The sequence below is a fragment of the Doryrhamphus excisus genome, chromosome 11 (assembly GCF_030265055.1).
Source record: "Doryrhamphus excisus isolate RoL2022-K1 chromosome 11, RoL_Dexc_1.0, whole genome shotgun sequence".
Classification (NCBI taxonomy): domain Eukaryota; kingdom Metazoa; phylum Chordata; class Actinopteri; order Syngnathiformes; family Syngnathidae; genus Doryrhamphus; species Doryrhamphus excisus.
In genome coordinates, this window is record NC_080476.1 from 13281840 (window position 1) to 13296376 (window position 14537).

General features: G+C 45.7%; 2 protein-coding genes across 2 annotated transcripts; both read right to left on the reverse strand.

The window, feature by feature from the left end:
• Positions 1-2: 2 nt before the first annotated feature.
• pigs (phosphatidylinositol glycan anchor biosynthesis, class S) lies at positions 3-5152 on the reverse strand. The gene is made up of 12 exons (XM_058086656.1): positions 5050-5152; positions 4679-4818; positions 4492-4603; positions 3726-3815; positions 3534-3625; positions 2490-2730; positions 2268-2410; positions 1685-1799; positions 1454-1599; positions 889-989; positions 594-804; positions 3-522 (listed from the first exon to the last, which is right to left on the reverse strand). Exons 1-12 carry the CDS (start codon positions 5066-5068, stop codon positions 244-246), a joined length of 1689 nt encoding a protein of 562 aa, XP_057942639.1. The 5' UTR covers positions 5069-5152; the 3' UTR covers positions 3-243.
• Positions 5153-5680: 528 nt separating this feature from the next.
• On the reverse strand, positions 5681-14369 carry aldocb (aldolase C, fructose-bisphosphate, b). Its single transcript, XM_058086678.1, has 9 exons — positions 14258-14369; positions 9899-10015; positions 9610-9821; positions 8730-8784; positions 8495-8655; positions 8333-8416; positions 6980-7154; positions 6690-6889; positions 5681-6593 (listed from the first exon to the last, which is right to left on the reverse strand). The coding sequence occupies exons 2-9, from the start codon at positions 10008-10010 to the stop codon at positions 6501-6503; spliced, it is 1092 nt and encodes a 363-aa protein (XP_057942661.1). The 5' UTR covers positions 10011-10015; positions 14258-14369; the 3' UTR covers positions 5681-6500.
• Positions 14370-14537: the final 168 nt, after the last annotated feature.

Below are 14537 nucleotides of genomic sequence, written 5' to 3' on the forward strand. Positions count from 1 at the left end.
CCTTGTTACACAGCATTAAAAGCTTTTATTTGTCAATAAGTTAGAAGAGAATTTCCAGTGTAAAAACCATCACTAACCATCCTCCAAAGGCTCCTGGTTCTTCGCCGGCCAATAAAAAGCATCTTCTCCAGCTTTTGTTTTTATTTCCCATTTCCAAACTCATTTCTGGTGTTTTTGGCTTCGGTGGTCCATGTTTTCATCGTCCACAAGCTTTTCTTCATGCGTTCCAAAGCCATCAGTCGCTCAGTCCTTCTTGGCCTGCTTGTCCCTGCGCTTCCGCCTCATGTCGGACATGATTCCGAGCAGGGACATCAGAATGGGCAAACATATGGGCAGGAAGAGCGGGATGTAGATGGCAAACTTCTGGTCGTCCGGGAAGTAGAGGAGGTGGAGCAGCGATGGATCAAAGAAGGCCCTCTCGGACGCCAAGATGGCCTCCTTGCTGTACTGCAGCGCGAAACCCAGGTTCCCGGCCTCCAGCTCGGCCAGGGCCAGCTGCAGCGACGAGACGGCGCTGGACACCTGCAGGGACCACCGGCATTCCCACATGAGTCTGTGTGCCTTGCGTTCTGCCACGCCTCCGTTGCACTGACCTGCCGGGCGATGTTGTCGTTGATCACGATGTTGCCGATCTGGTCCAGCAGCTGCGCCAGCGATGTGATGGTGGTGGTCGCCGTGGCGATGTTTTCCACGCTACGACTCCACATGAGGCGGTCCAGCTCCCAGTCGGCGAGCCCAGTGATGCCGGGAGGAGACACCAGGAAGCCTGGTGGGGGCGTGGAGGGCTGCACGCCTAGCAACAGACTGGGGGGGGGGTTGGATGTTAAGAGATGCTGTCCCACACACACACACAAGGCCAAAGAAACGTGGCGGAAAGGAAGGTGTTACCGCAGCTGTGCCAGGAAGACGCCCATGACTTCGGCCATGTTTATGTCGATGTCAACGGGGAGCGGCGTCTCTTTCCCATAGAAGCCATCCACATTGTAAACCTACCAGGACAAACACATCACTGGAAGGTTCCTCGCATCAAGTGTGACCTCTGACCCCAGGGACCTTTGAAAAATACAACTGAGCAGGAAAACTAAAAAAAAAGTCAAAATAAACCAGCAGTAACTTTACTAAAAATAAAGTCCAAATATTTACAGAAAACGATTTCGTTTTTTACTCAAAAGCAGGACTGGCAACCCAAATACAGACCGCCCATATATGGGCACGTACTGTCAACATGGTCCTGGTCTGATCCAACATGGGGGACAGTGGGCGTGGTCAACCAGAATGATCCAACTATTGTATGACGTCACAAAAACATCATCACCTGTTCTCCTTTTTATACCCAAAATAACAGCAGTTAATAATTGTTGTTAATCATTATTATTATAAGAAACAAAGAAAAAGAAAAAAATCAAGTTATAAACTAATAAACTCATCCAAGTCGGAGCTAGGATTCCCTCACCATGATTCCTCCCCAGCGTGGAGAGTGGAAGGCGTTCGATGCCACCGCTCTCTTCTTGCGGTCAAGGATGTGAAGCGGGGAGTGTTGGCCGTCGGGGACGTACAGCAGGAAGTTGAGCACAGGATCGGACGAGGCGGCGTTGGAGCCTGGAGACCAGCGGCCACGCCAGGAAAAACACGCTCAGGCAAACGTTAACCGTATCCGATCCGAAAACGCCAGTGGCAAGCTTACCCAGGCGAGCCTCCACGGGGTTGATGACGTGTGCCAGGCTGTCGGCGGCCAGCGTGTAGGCGCCGCGGTCGCTGTCGAAGCGAGCGTTGACGCCCAGCATGCTGTAATGCAAGGTCTGTGAACAGAGTACAGAAATTATGGTGGGTGGGGGGGGCATTATGACCCCATCTCATTTGCATAATTGGCAACACCATGTGACCATGGGAGAGACAAAGTCACCAAAAACACAAAAAGCAAAGCAAATAGCCTTAGAAACCCTTTTAGTTCAAGCAAGACAGAGCCAACTGTGTTTTAGTTTGGGGGTGAGGTGGGGGGGGCACAGTGAGTATTCCCTCGCCACTTTGCTTTTCCAATATTAATACATTTTTGTGGTGGAATACGGCCTATTACGGTTAAGCTAATGTCCCATATTTTCCCTAAGTGAAGCTTTTCCAAGCATCCAATATGGCTGCATGGAGTCACATACAAACGGAAGGCATTCAGACGATGCATTCAAAGACATGTGATATGTAGTATTCTACACCCATCACCAGGTGTCAGTACGCGTGGCGGTACAAATGTATCCATAAACCAAATATGGCACCTGAGAGTCGACGCTGAAGTTGGCCACGGGCCCCAGTTTGGAGAGCAACGGTTGAATGTAGCTTTGCACAGCGCCCTCTATGTCCCAGTAGAGTTGGTGCGACTTGGGGTCGGGATTCAGCAGACTGAAGGTTATCTCATAACCTAAGAAGATAAATAGATGATGCGTGAAGGACAAACAAAGACGTTAAAAGGTGAGCGAGCGGGGGGGCGCTCCACCGACCCGGGCTGGACTTGAAGGCTCTCATGCTGTCAGCTTCGCTCTGTCGGCTTCCGGGGCCGAGATGCACTCTGTCGCCGAGGGCGGCCATGATGTCGCCGTGGCTGAAGGACATGACCCGCAGCACCCGCTTGACCTGCGGCTCCAGGCCGGCCAACACCTCGGCCAGCGTCCTGACCCCGCTCGTCTGGGCGGCGCCGCGCAGCAAAGCCGTGCGTCGCTGGCCGACGTACACGTCCACGTCCTGATGGTGGCAGAAGACAGAGCCGACAACCCGACGGCACATTTGAAAAAATAGGAGAAAAAATAGGAGAAAAAGGAGAAAATGGTAATACCCTTTTAAAGCGGCTCATGAGGAAGGAACCTACCCAACCCTGACTGCTACTCACTAGTCCCTCAGTTACTACTGCTTTTAGTTTGGGGTCTTAGTCCAACATCACACAGAGGAAAATAACACTTCTTTCTTTCTTTCTGCTTTTCCTGATTACGGAGTCGCCACAATTCATTCTAAATATGAAGAGGAAAAAAGTGACTTTAGTCGCATAGAGTTAAAAATGTTATCATTAAAGTCGCAAAACAAAAAATAAATTTGCTGATTTTAGAAAATGACATTGGGGAAAAAGTGTGAAGATGGAGAAGATAACTCACAAGACGAAGTTGCAATAATTGACAAATAAAAAAGGCATAAGAAAAAAAAGCTGTAATTTTTCGAGAATACATTTTCGAAAAATTACAGAAAAAATGTCACTCTTTTTACAAAAATAAATTGTAATGAGTTGAAATATGACAGAAGAAATATATCTTGATAGTAGGCGAAAATAATTTTAAAAGATATTAATAAAGAAAGTTGAAATATTTTCACAATTCTTTTTAAAACTGCAAAAATTTGAAAAAAAAAACTGAGCAGAGTGAAGTTTATAGTTGATACAACTTGTTAGCATATGTACACATGTTGCTTCACTAAGGCTATGTTGTCCTGGCTGCAATAAAAGTCCGCACCATCCCAGTCTACACATGCACTATTGGCCAAAGTAAAGTATTTTCAACCTGGGGCAGCAGCAAGGAGGACTCTGGGATCACGTAGACCACCAAAGAACCGCATGGACTCTCACTGAGCGTGTGCAGGGAAAGATCGGTCTCTGAAAGGACACACGGACACCGATGACAAAAAACAAAAAAACAACCTTGTGTTGCTGGGAAGACAGCGCTATGCTAGCAAGTGAACGTCTAGAGACTGACCGGCAGCGTTGAGCTTATTCAGAGCGTCCTCCTCCATGACGGTAGCTGTGCGGTAACGTGTCTCATATCGGTAAGTCAACGAGGTGTCCCCTGGGAAGACAAAAGGCAAAACCTTCTTCAATCAATGTGAGACGGCAGACTCCAAAGGCGTCCACAGTGGGACTCCAGGCTGTCGTATTACGACGACAAATAACATTTGTGGGAGCATAAAGAAATATTAAATATAAAAGATATGAAGATATAAAATAATATGAAATATTAAAGATCCCCCCCATATGCCGCTTATCCTTCCTCAAAACCCACCTGTTTAAATCCGTTTTTAATGTCTAACTTTTTATATCTGACTGCTGCGCCCCGCCCCTCCCCACTTTGCCTTGTTTTTAGCTCTGAATGAATGTATGGATATTGTATTTTAATGTGTTGTTTACTAAACTCTTATTATTTCTTTTTTTCTCAACTGTAAAGCGTCTTTGAGTACTCTGAAAAGCGCTATACAAATAAAATGTATTATTATTATCCTTATTTGGGTAATGGGTGTAGGATGGAGCCTATCCCAGCGACTTCAGGTGGTAAAAAAAAAGTTTAATATGAGAAACAAAAATGTGTCATTTGAAAAAATTAGGTCCGGGGGGGAAATAAAGTCAAAATATGATGGGAATTAGGTGAAAACTACCACAAGAAACAAGAATAAAGTTGAAAATATGATGCCATCCGCTACCTGCTTTGTTTATGGTGTGTGTTTATACTGCGTGTGCCATGAACTCACCATCCACGGCGTGTTCCTCATCATGCGTCCGTGTCAGCGGGACCTTCTTCTGCTGCTCCGCCGTCAACGTTCCCCGTGCGAACACAACCTCCACCTCAGCGCTCAGAAGGAGCTGAGAGAAGTTGAAAGGAGAAGAACATAACAATAACAGGTTATTGTGAAAGAGAGGAGGACCACCAAGGCGCACCTTCAGCTTAGCCAGCTCCTGAATCTGACTGACAGGTAACCAGGCGCGGTACGTTGTGGTTGTCCGCCACCACAGAGGGATCCCGAGGAAGATGACCACAGCGGCGAACGACAGGGCAGCGAGCTTGCTACGCCGACGCTCTAGCAAAGGAAAAATATTCATAGAATAATTCATACAGCCACATTTCTATGTTGTACAAGTGATGCTGCGGCTAGCTAGCTGATGTTAGCCTCCTCACAAAGTGACTCCACACTGTGTTAAACTCGCTAACAAAACTTCCTAATGAAAACGTTTTTATTAATGCATTAAACAAATGAGTGGTAATGTTAACTGAACGCGAATAATATTTACCGAAACAAAGCGCGACTCACCCACTTCCGCTGTCGCCATTTTTTGGCCGGGAGTGTAAACGGCACAGATCACGTGATAATATTTGTGACGACAGCCTCAACGGAGTGACTGGCCGCCCATTTCCATTTACGGCAGAAAGATTTTAGAACATAACATTCATTCATTCATTCATTTTCTACCGCTTTTTCCTCATACCATAAAAATATAGTAATTTGTGCATGTTATTCTCCCTTGTTGTCATAAAGAAAGTTAGCTACAATAGCTAATACATACATGATTGACCCGATGCAGCTAGTTAAACGTACGGACGGTTATTTACGACAGAAATGGTAGTTTACGTCAGTTGACGAATTTAAAACCAAAACATGACAAAATTCCAGGATAATCTTAAAAGAAAATTATTGCAGCGGCGTGAACAAGTGTTTGTCCCCATTCCCGATTTTTTTTTTGCAAGTTTGTCACACTATATTTAAATATGACTCAATGACAACACAACTGAACACAAAGTACTGTTTTTAAATGAAACTATTATTAAGGGTGAAAATAAACCCAAAGCTACATGTCCCTGTGTGAAATAGTGATGGCCCCCTAAAGCTAATAAGCTGGTATGTTTTGGATGATTGGATGATTTTGGATGACAGGACCCAAATCTGTGTTTATAGTTTAATATAGTTTATTTATTTTCACTATTTGACAGAGTGCTTCAAGAACAATATTAAACACCACAAACATCACATTTTTCCAATACAGCAGTTGGAGTGTTTCCTGACGACACGGCCCACACGTTGGTCCGGGAGCGTCACTTCACTCATCTTGGTTTCGCTCTGACTGTGGTGGGCCGGCGCGAGGATGCGGGGGGGGGGGGAATGACACACAACATCGACAGCTTCAGACAACCGCATACACTTAGCTGTGCGATGTAAAGCTAACGGTACACTCAAAATTGGACACACAAGTGCTTGGTGAGAGTAAGGAATGGTTGCGGGGGGGTTGAGTCCCTGGGTGTCTTGGGGTCCCTTCTTTTTTGGACGTACAATTAGCACTCTCGTGTTTTTAGACAAACAACTTCAACTGGAAATGTCTTTTTGATGCCTTGTTGGTCCCACTGGGAGGATTGTAGCCTTTTAAAGCACAAACGAGTTCAGCAAAACACAAACAAACATGCTGACCAAGATGAGAGCGAATGGAGATGCCTCAGGTGCTGACGCCACTCCACATACACGAAGCCGCTCCACATACACGGCAGTCAAACCAGTTTTGAAGTTGTTCGATCAGATGAGGAAAAAATACAGCAGCTCCGTTTGAAATAGTTTGACAATTTGATATCTAACGCAGTCATTTTAATAATCATAATAACACTTTTAAGATCAGTAGACAATGCGGGCCAGTGATGCATGTCGGAGCGGTGGGGGGGTTAATAGCAGAGCAGATATACAGTAAGTCTAACTAGGCCGCGGTCACGTGTGCGTCTTTAATAGGCGTGGTTGGCCACGTAGAGGGATTGTCCCGCAGCGCCGCATGTGCCGGAGGACTCGTACTTGCCGAGGGCGGCCATGCCGTTTGCCTGAAGCAGAGCGGGGAGGGGGGAGGGAGACAGCGTTAACAAACACAATATTATTTCTACGCTACGTATGTGAGAAGATGCGTGCAGGGGTCTGACCTCTGCGCGCTTTATGAATTCCTCAGTAGCGGCCTTCTCGTTGCTGAGGTCTCCTCTCCACGCCTGCAGGGCGGAGGCCTGCAGGGCGCGGCCGTAGGAGAAGGTGAGCGCCCAGGGCTTGGCGAGCGGGCAGTTGTTGATGGCGTTGAGGTTGACACTGGCCTCTTCTTCAGACTGGCCGCCTGACAGGAAGGTCACTCCTGGAAGGAAGGAAGGAAGTAAGGAAGGAAGGAGTCAGTGAGATGAAAATGCCGCATGAGAAGACATAAAAGCGACAGAGTGGGTCTCACCTGTGACCGCGGGAGGCACAGTGCGACGCAGGGCGGTGACTGTAGCCATGGCGATTTCCTGGCCACTGTACTTGTTGGGGCAGGAGTGTCCGGCGGTGACCATGTTGGGCTTCAGCAGCGTCCCCTCCAGGTAGACGTGGTGGTCTGACAGAGCCTTGTACACGGCAGCTAGAACCTAGCAGCAGCAGAGGTGTCTCTTAGTGACTCATGTTTGAGGGTCTTCACAACTTTATTTTCTTTTGTTTCTCACAATATTACAAAAAATATATCTTTCATATTTCAGCTTTATGAGACTAGAAATGTTATTTTTCTTCATAAAAGTGATCCTTTTTTGCATTTTTCCCTCAAATATATATTTTCCTTAATAATTATTATTATTTACAGCATTTACTTTAATCATAATTTCTTCTTAATAAGCTTTGTACATTTTATTTTCTGCATATTATAACCTTTTTCTCCAACCTTATTTTTTGTTTCTCATATTAAAACTTTTCAAAATATATCGTATTTTTTCTTTAATATTTCAGCTGTATAAAACCAAAATGACAATTTTTCATCACAAAATTACGAGTTTATTCTCTTTATTCATTCATTCATTTTCTACCGCTTTTTCCTCACGAGGGTCGCGGGGGGTGCTGGAGCCTATCCCAGCTGTCTTCGGGCGAGAGGCGGGGTACACCCTGGACTGGTCGCCAGCCAATCACAGGGCACATATAGACAAACAACCATTCACACTCGCATTCATACCTATGGACAATTTGGAGTGGCCAATTAACCTAGCATGTTTTTGGAATGTGGGAGGAAACCGGAGTACCCGGAGAAAACCCACGCATGCACGGGGAGAACATGCAAACTCCACACAGAGATGGCCGAGGGCGGGGACCGAACCCTGGTCTCCTAGCTGTGAGGTCTGCACACTAACCACCAGACCGCCGTGCCGCCTTTATTCTCTTTATTCCCTCGTAAAAACATGACTTTCTATTCCCCATTATTCTTGTCAACTTTCTTCTCATAGTTATATATCAACATTATTTGTCTATTATTAGATATTCATATTATATTATAAATACAAATTGTATTCCCATATTTTGACTTTACGCTTCTAACATAACATTACCTGCAACTTAATTTTCCAGAAATTACAATTGTATGTGTTGTTTAGTTTCTCATAACGTTTTGGCGTTTTTTTCTGTAATATTTCATATTTTCTTTGTAATATTTCTGTTTTATGCAATACAATATTTGTAAAGGCTTTTCTTTCATAAAATTTCTCCTCAATATTTTGACTTGTAAAAAAAAACCCAAAAAGTTTGAACACCCCAGCTGTAAAGTAGGCTCCGTTTGGGAAATCACCTTCTCAGTGACGTACTGGCAGCGTTTGAGGTCATGGTCTCCGTCGGGGAGGATCTCCGGCTCCACAATGGGTACGATGCCATTCTGGAAGATGAAAGAAATGCCTCACCTTGACAGAAGTGAGGTCTAACTTAGGAATATCGGAATAACAACGCCACCAACCTGCTGGCAGATGCTAGCATAGCGTGCTAGGACGTTAGCATTCTCAAAGATGGCCAGCTCTGACGGAGTGGTGTCGCTGATCTTCAGGACGCAGCGCCACTTGGCGAAGTCGGCGCCATCCTTCTTGTACTGGGCGCAGCGCTCGGACAGCCCGTCCAGACCTGCGCGGCGGCAAACACGGGAGCATTCGTGAGTCAGAACGACCTTTCCCACGCTTAATGCGGCTTGCCAGTACCTTGAGTGGTGGTCTCCCCGTTGGTTCCGGCGAGGGGCACTACGCCTTTGTCCACCTGCAAGGATGGAAATTGATTATTGGTCTGGACTGGACACGAGTGAACATGGCCGAACGCCCTCAATGCTCTTGAGGAGCGTTTGTGTTGACATCAACACGGTGGGAGGGTTTGTGTGTCCCTAAACATGGCGAGTCATGTGACTGGAGCAGGCATGTACTCGACGCTCCAACATTCATGGCTCATTCCCACAACAAAAGGACACTTGGTCCCTCATTCCCACAGCATTCATGAAGGCGCCCTGCAATGGCGCTTTTTTATTCGGCTACTTTTCACTTTCTTTCTTCTTTCAGTTTCACCCCCATAAATATTTTGTTATTGTTTCTCTCTGCAAATACGCCGCTTTGACTGCAGTAAACACATTTCACATTTCTAAATACTTTACTTTTTTTAATTAATTTCCGCCTCCAAAAATGTTTTTCTTCCTGCAGAAAAAATATAACTAAAATGAAAGTCATTGTTATTGTTACTTTTCCCCCACTTGTACTACAGTACAGGTACTACACAGTATTACAGTACTACAGTACCGCTGTTAACAAAACTAAACTTCATGTGTCTATACAATTTATACTTAAGTGCATTTAAATAATGTGTGAGGCATATTGAAGAGGGAAGAGGAGCATTTTACCGCTCAATGCTATTATTGCAAATGTTGATCCAAAATCAGACAATGTCAATGTGGAGCCAGCAGGAGTGTTTGGAGACCTACTGGACATTGAACCCTCATCTTTGACGACTGTCCCTCAGCTTTCTGTTGGTTTTGCTAGCCATCCCTGGTTTTGCCCTCATTGGGCGACACCCCGTCCAGGCAGTGAACGTGCGTACCTTGATGCCGACGACAATGCCGCGGTCCTTGATGAGCTTGGAGAAGGGAGTGCCGTCGTCTGTGGTCTGGTAGAGCGTCTCGTGGAAGAAGATGACGCCGCCGATGCAGCTGTCGATGCGCGCGTCGGCCGTGAAGAGGAGCTGGCGGTAGCGGCGTCGGTTCTCCTCTGTGTTCTCCACGCCGATGGGCGTGAAGCGTTTGGCCATGCTGCCTGTAAAGGTCACACACGTAAGTCGCCTTCACCCATTTCACGTAACGTGGCGTTTAGCGTGGGAAACTGGAGCGTACCGGTGGACTCATCGGCGGCGAGGATGCCCTTCCCAGGGGCCACGATCCTCTCGGCAATGTCCTGCAGCTCCTTCTTCTGCTCGGGACTCAGAGCGGGAAACTGGTGAGTCATGGCGGCTGGAAGCGAGCACACAGACACGTTCATTTGACGGGTGCGTCTACTGCAGCCAACATGGCCGCCCCCCCTTGCTGGAGATCTGCACAACTGCCAGCAGGGGGCGTGCTTGTTGGATTCGGTGCTGGCCATCCTGACGCGTCACATCCTCACGACGTGCGAGTGAGCACGCTTGCCATCCCTTTAGCATCAAACCATCAAACCCCTCCCCTCCCGACGGCTTTCTTCACTCCGCTGTAAATAAGCAGTTACGCAACCTCTCTCTGCTCCACGGCAGACAGAGGTGGAGCCGTTATGTAACGGGGTGCTGACGGGCTCGCCATGCTCTCCTCGGCAACGCTCCATACAGACTCCTTTTTCCATTCACACCCCTTTTTTCCCGGCCATTAGCTTATTCTCTCACAGTGGAAAGCTAAAGCCTCGTGTCTCACTCCCACGCATGCAGAACACGCCAGGGAACACGATAGGGAACACGCCGTGACTTTTCTCTCCCTCCACCGTCGCCAAGCCCCTCCCACTACACACCACCAACACGTTTCATGCATGGATACAGAAATATTGTACTGTTTTTATTTAATTCTACCCATGGCCCGCCTCCAGGCCCGCCCACTCCACTCCCTGTACGCCCACACTACGACCAAGTAACGATGGAAAGTCGCCTGGCTTCAGCAGGCTTGTGGGCTAGTCCAGCTGCACAGTGGCCCGTGTCCACTAAACAGTCCCGTGGGAAAAGCCCTTGACAGATGAAAATCCATTTATTTTGCTGGTAGGGAATCAGGAACTCCAACCACTTGGATTTATTTTTACCGGATTTATATCCGGTATATGCGTAAATCGGATTTAATCCGTTATAAAAAGGCACTTCCTTGACTATGTTTCCAATGTTCCTGGACGCGCAGGCAACGCTGCAAACGCTGCAAATGACGTCGTATAGCGGCCTGTCACGATTCGGCGAATCGGAGCGCCACGATGCGGCCATCCGATATATGCGAGGGAAATTTCATGGAAATGCATTGGAACGGGACTGGAGATTTTGTCCGAAATAGGCGAAATCCGTTATAAAAAATCTGATATATGCAATGAATTTTTATTGGAAATGCATTACAGAAAAATCGGTTCTTTTTTATCTGTCCGTTGTGAGCAAATTTCCGATATATCCGAGTCTGATATATCCGAGGTTTACTGTATAAACAAATGTCGCTTTCCCTTCCACCCTTACACTCCTACTTCCTGGGAGGGCTCAGTTCCAAACGCGCAAAACCTCATGATCTGCAACTGTGGCATGGTTTAACATGAGAATACCACATTTTAACGACATTTATAGGTCAAAAAAGTGGAAAAGCATAGTAGGTCCCCTTTAAGACATTTTTAGAGTACACTGATGTGTACATTAACCGAGCTTAAGCAATGTTGTTATTGTAGCAGCTAACGTGGAGTACTATATTTGTGGCGGAGTATCACAACGTCTCATCTCCTCCCTAGTAACGCCACCTATAATGATGCTCTCAACTTAGACCAGACCACATCAATATGCAGACTCAGCAAGAGGCTTGTTTGTAGCGGTGTAAAGAATGAAGAAGAGCAGTATAAAGGTGACTATAGGGGTGTTATTTTCTGACTACAGGGCTCTGATGATGCTAAAAAAACGTATTTAGAAAGTCATAAACATGTTTGCAATGCTCGAATAATATATATAATATGAAAGTGGCCCGTCCAGTCTTTGCTTTTTCAGGATGTGACCCTCCATGGAAAACCAGTGCTCAGGTTCCAGACAGCGAGGCACATTCATGCAACAACAATGAGTCGTAGCACACAAAGGACGGCATCCACCAATGAAGTGACAAAGTGAGGCCGGGTTTGGGAGGCTGTCCGGCAGGCCTGTGTGTGTCCTTTGTGTTAATCCTCAGCTTAGCGTGATGAGATAACAGTCTCTGCACGCTGCACACTCTTAAGAACGTATACCCACACAAAAAAAGTGCACAGTCACCACATTGCAAATGTCAGTGGCTCCATGCAGGTCAGCGGAGGTCACACCTTGCAGAAAGGTGAGGGTGTATACAAAAAATGTAGATGCTTTCACCATACTTGCAGCCGACGCAAGTGACAGCACAATCTAGCTAATATTACTAATACTAATGAGTATGTTTTGCTAGGCTAACAACACAATGCTAAGCTAGCTCTTGCTCCCGGTGAGAAATGACTTCCAGTAAACACGTCACTTTCAGATGCCTGGAACGGCGTTAAAGAGCGGGTGAGGGCTAACACAGTGACAGGAGGGGGTTGAGGGGGGGGGGGGGGCGGTCGTTCCAGCCTGTTGCTCAGCGCCTGCACGCCATTTCTGCACTGCGGCATCAGCAGGCAACAGTCCCCTCCCCCTCCGTGACATCAGCGGTTTATTAACCAGCACGTCTCTCACGTCAATCATCGGCACGAAGCTCAAAAAGATGAATAAATGAAAGAATGCCACTTTCTATATAGTTCTATATATTTACATAAAAAGCACTGCCTCTCAGCTCCTATGGGTGAAAAAGCCTATTGGTATCAACTCTCTTTTTAGCACCCCAAGATAGTTCAACTAATTTTCATACATTTTTCTTTTTGTAATATTGCATTGTGTAATATTATGTTCCCAAAAAATGTGAATGTTTTCCCCAGCAATGACAACTTTGAGTTTTTTTCTTGCTCCTCATAATATTATGACTTACCTATGCTACAATACTATACATTATTTTTTTGCTAATCAAATTCCCATTTTTTTGCGACTTTTTTCTCATGAGAATATAACTTTTTCTCTCATTTCGACCGAGAAAAGAAGCATAGATCATCAAAATATTTGAAGATACTGCAACTATTACATGTTATCATCAGTGTACGTGTTAATGTACGATCAGAGCGTGTATATCAAATGGTGCAACATTGTTAGAGTTTTTTTTTTTAGAGGGATTCATAGTGGAAATAGGTGTATCCCAATGACAGTATTGTAAGCTAGCTGAAATTAACTTGTTTCCTTGTGTTAGAATACACAGCAAAGGGTAAGAAATATGTGTTCATGTTTCACATAAGGATTGGGAATGATGGGCACCTTCTCTACTTGGAAGCATGGTGGGCATTTTTGAGGGGGGGGGGGGGGGGCTGGTGTGGAGGAGGTGGCATTTAATGGCTCTCGTAGGGCAGCTCTAGCGCCAAAATCCTCGCTGGCTGTGCTGCATCGTGTTACCAGCTGGGCTGCGTGTCTTTGCATTGATGTATATGACAAAACAAACATAATAAAAAACATAATCATTAGTTTCAGCCCGAGCTTGCCCCTAGAAGGCAGGGGTCCCTATTAATATTTTAAAATGCAGCAATAATAATAACATTAAAATGTATATAATGTAAATATATTTAAATAAATAAATATAATATTAAATAAATGAATAATAATACAATTAAAAATGCAGTGATCATAATAAAATATGTATAGAAATATTTGTAATAATTGATATTAATTTAATAAGCATTCAGTTGGTATGTTTTGGTGTGTTAACTTGCATTTCTTTGCTGCATACATGACAATCACGTGATTACCATGAGATCTGGGGTGTACTTGCACTCTCACCATATCCTGTATTACTATTATATTAAATATATATGTTTTATTAAATATATCTCCTTTAGGTTGGGGACCTCTGCTTTAAAAGAAGTGAAAGTCATTTGAATGAATCCAAGTGGGATTTATACCGAATTAAACATATAGAGAAGGAAATCCAGGATGTAACACTGGCCCCGCCCCTTTCACGATTCTGTGTACGTGCTTCAGAACAGATACTCACCCGCACGCGCGCACTCGCCTTCACCATCGGTTATTGTCGTCACGCGCACACGCGCGTGCTTGTGCGTGTACACACACACACACACAATGCTAGTTGCTTAAAAACAACGCAACAGGGCACCATCCATGAAGGTCATCTCATTTTTGTCCTTCCCGTTTTTTCTTTCCTCCGACGGTGCCTCGACTCCTCCCACACCCCGTCGACATCTTTAAACGTCCATTTAAACCACCCACCGTGCAATATTTTGTCAAAACGAAGGAGGACACGGTAGCAGGTAGCTAATGATGCTAATGACACGCTATTGCGTTATCTATCCGTCAAATGCTAGCTAGTAGCTAATCGGGAGACGAAGGGAAGGCGTGGCCCGAGCATCACATCACATCAGCCAGAAAAAAGGGAGGTAAGTGTTGTCAAGCAAAAGTCATTTCTCACCTGTGGGACGACGTGAGAGCTTCAAGGGTAGAAGTGTGGAGGATGTCGAGCCGAGTGGAGAGACTGCTGCAGAGCAACGTGACGCTTTACTAAACCCTCGGTGGGAGAAGGGGCGGGGCTTAAGGCGCTGCGTCACGGTGAGACGATTTGTGCTAGTGCGCATGCGCGGGGTAGCATCAGTCAATCAAATGGGCGGCCGTCGCGTTTGTTTATAAGCTTTTCAAAATGTCTAAATATACCGTATTTGACCAGATGTGTTGTTTATCTGTTCATTCATACT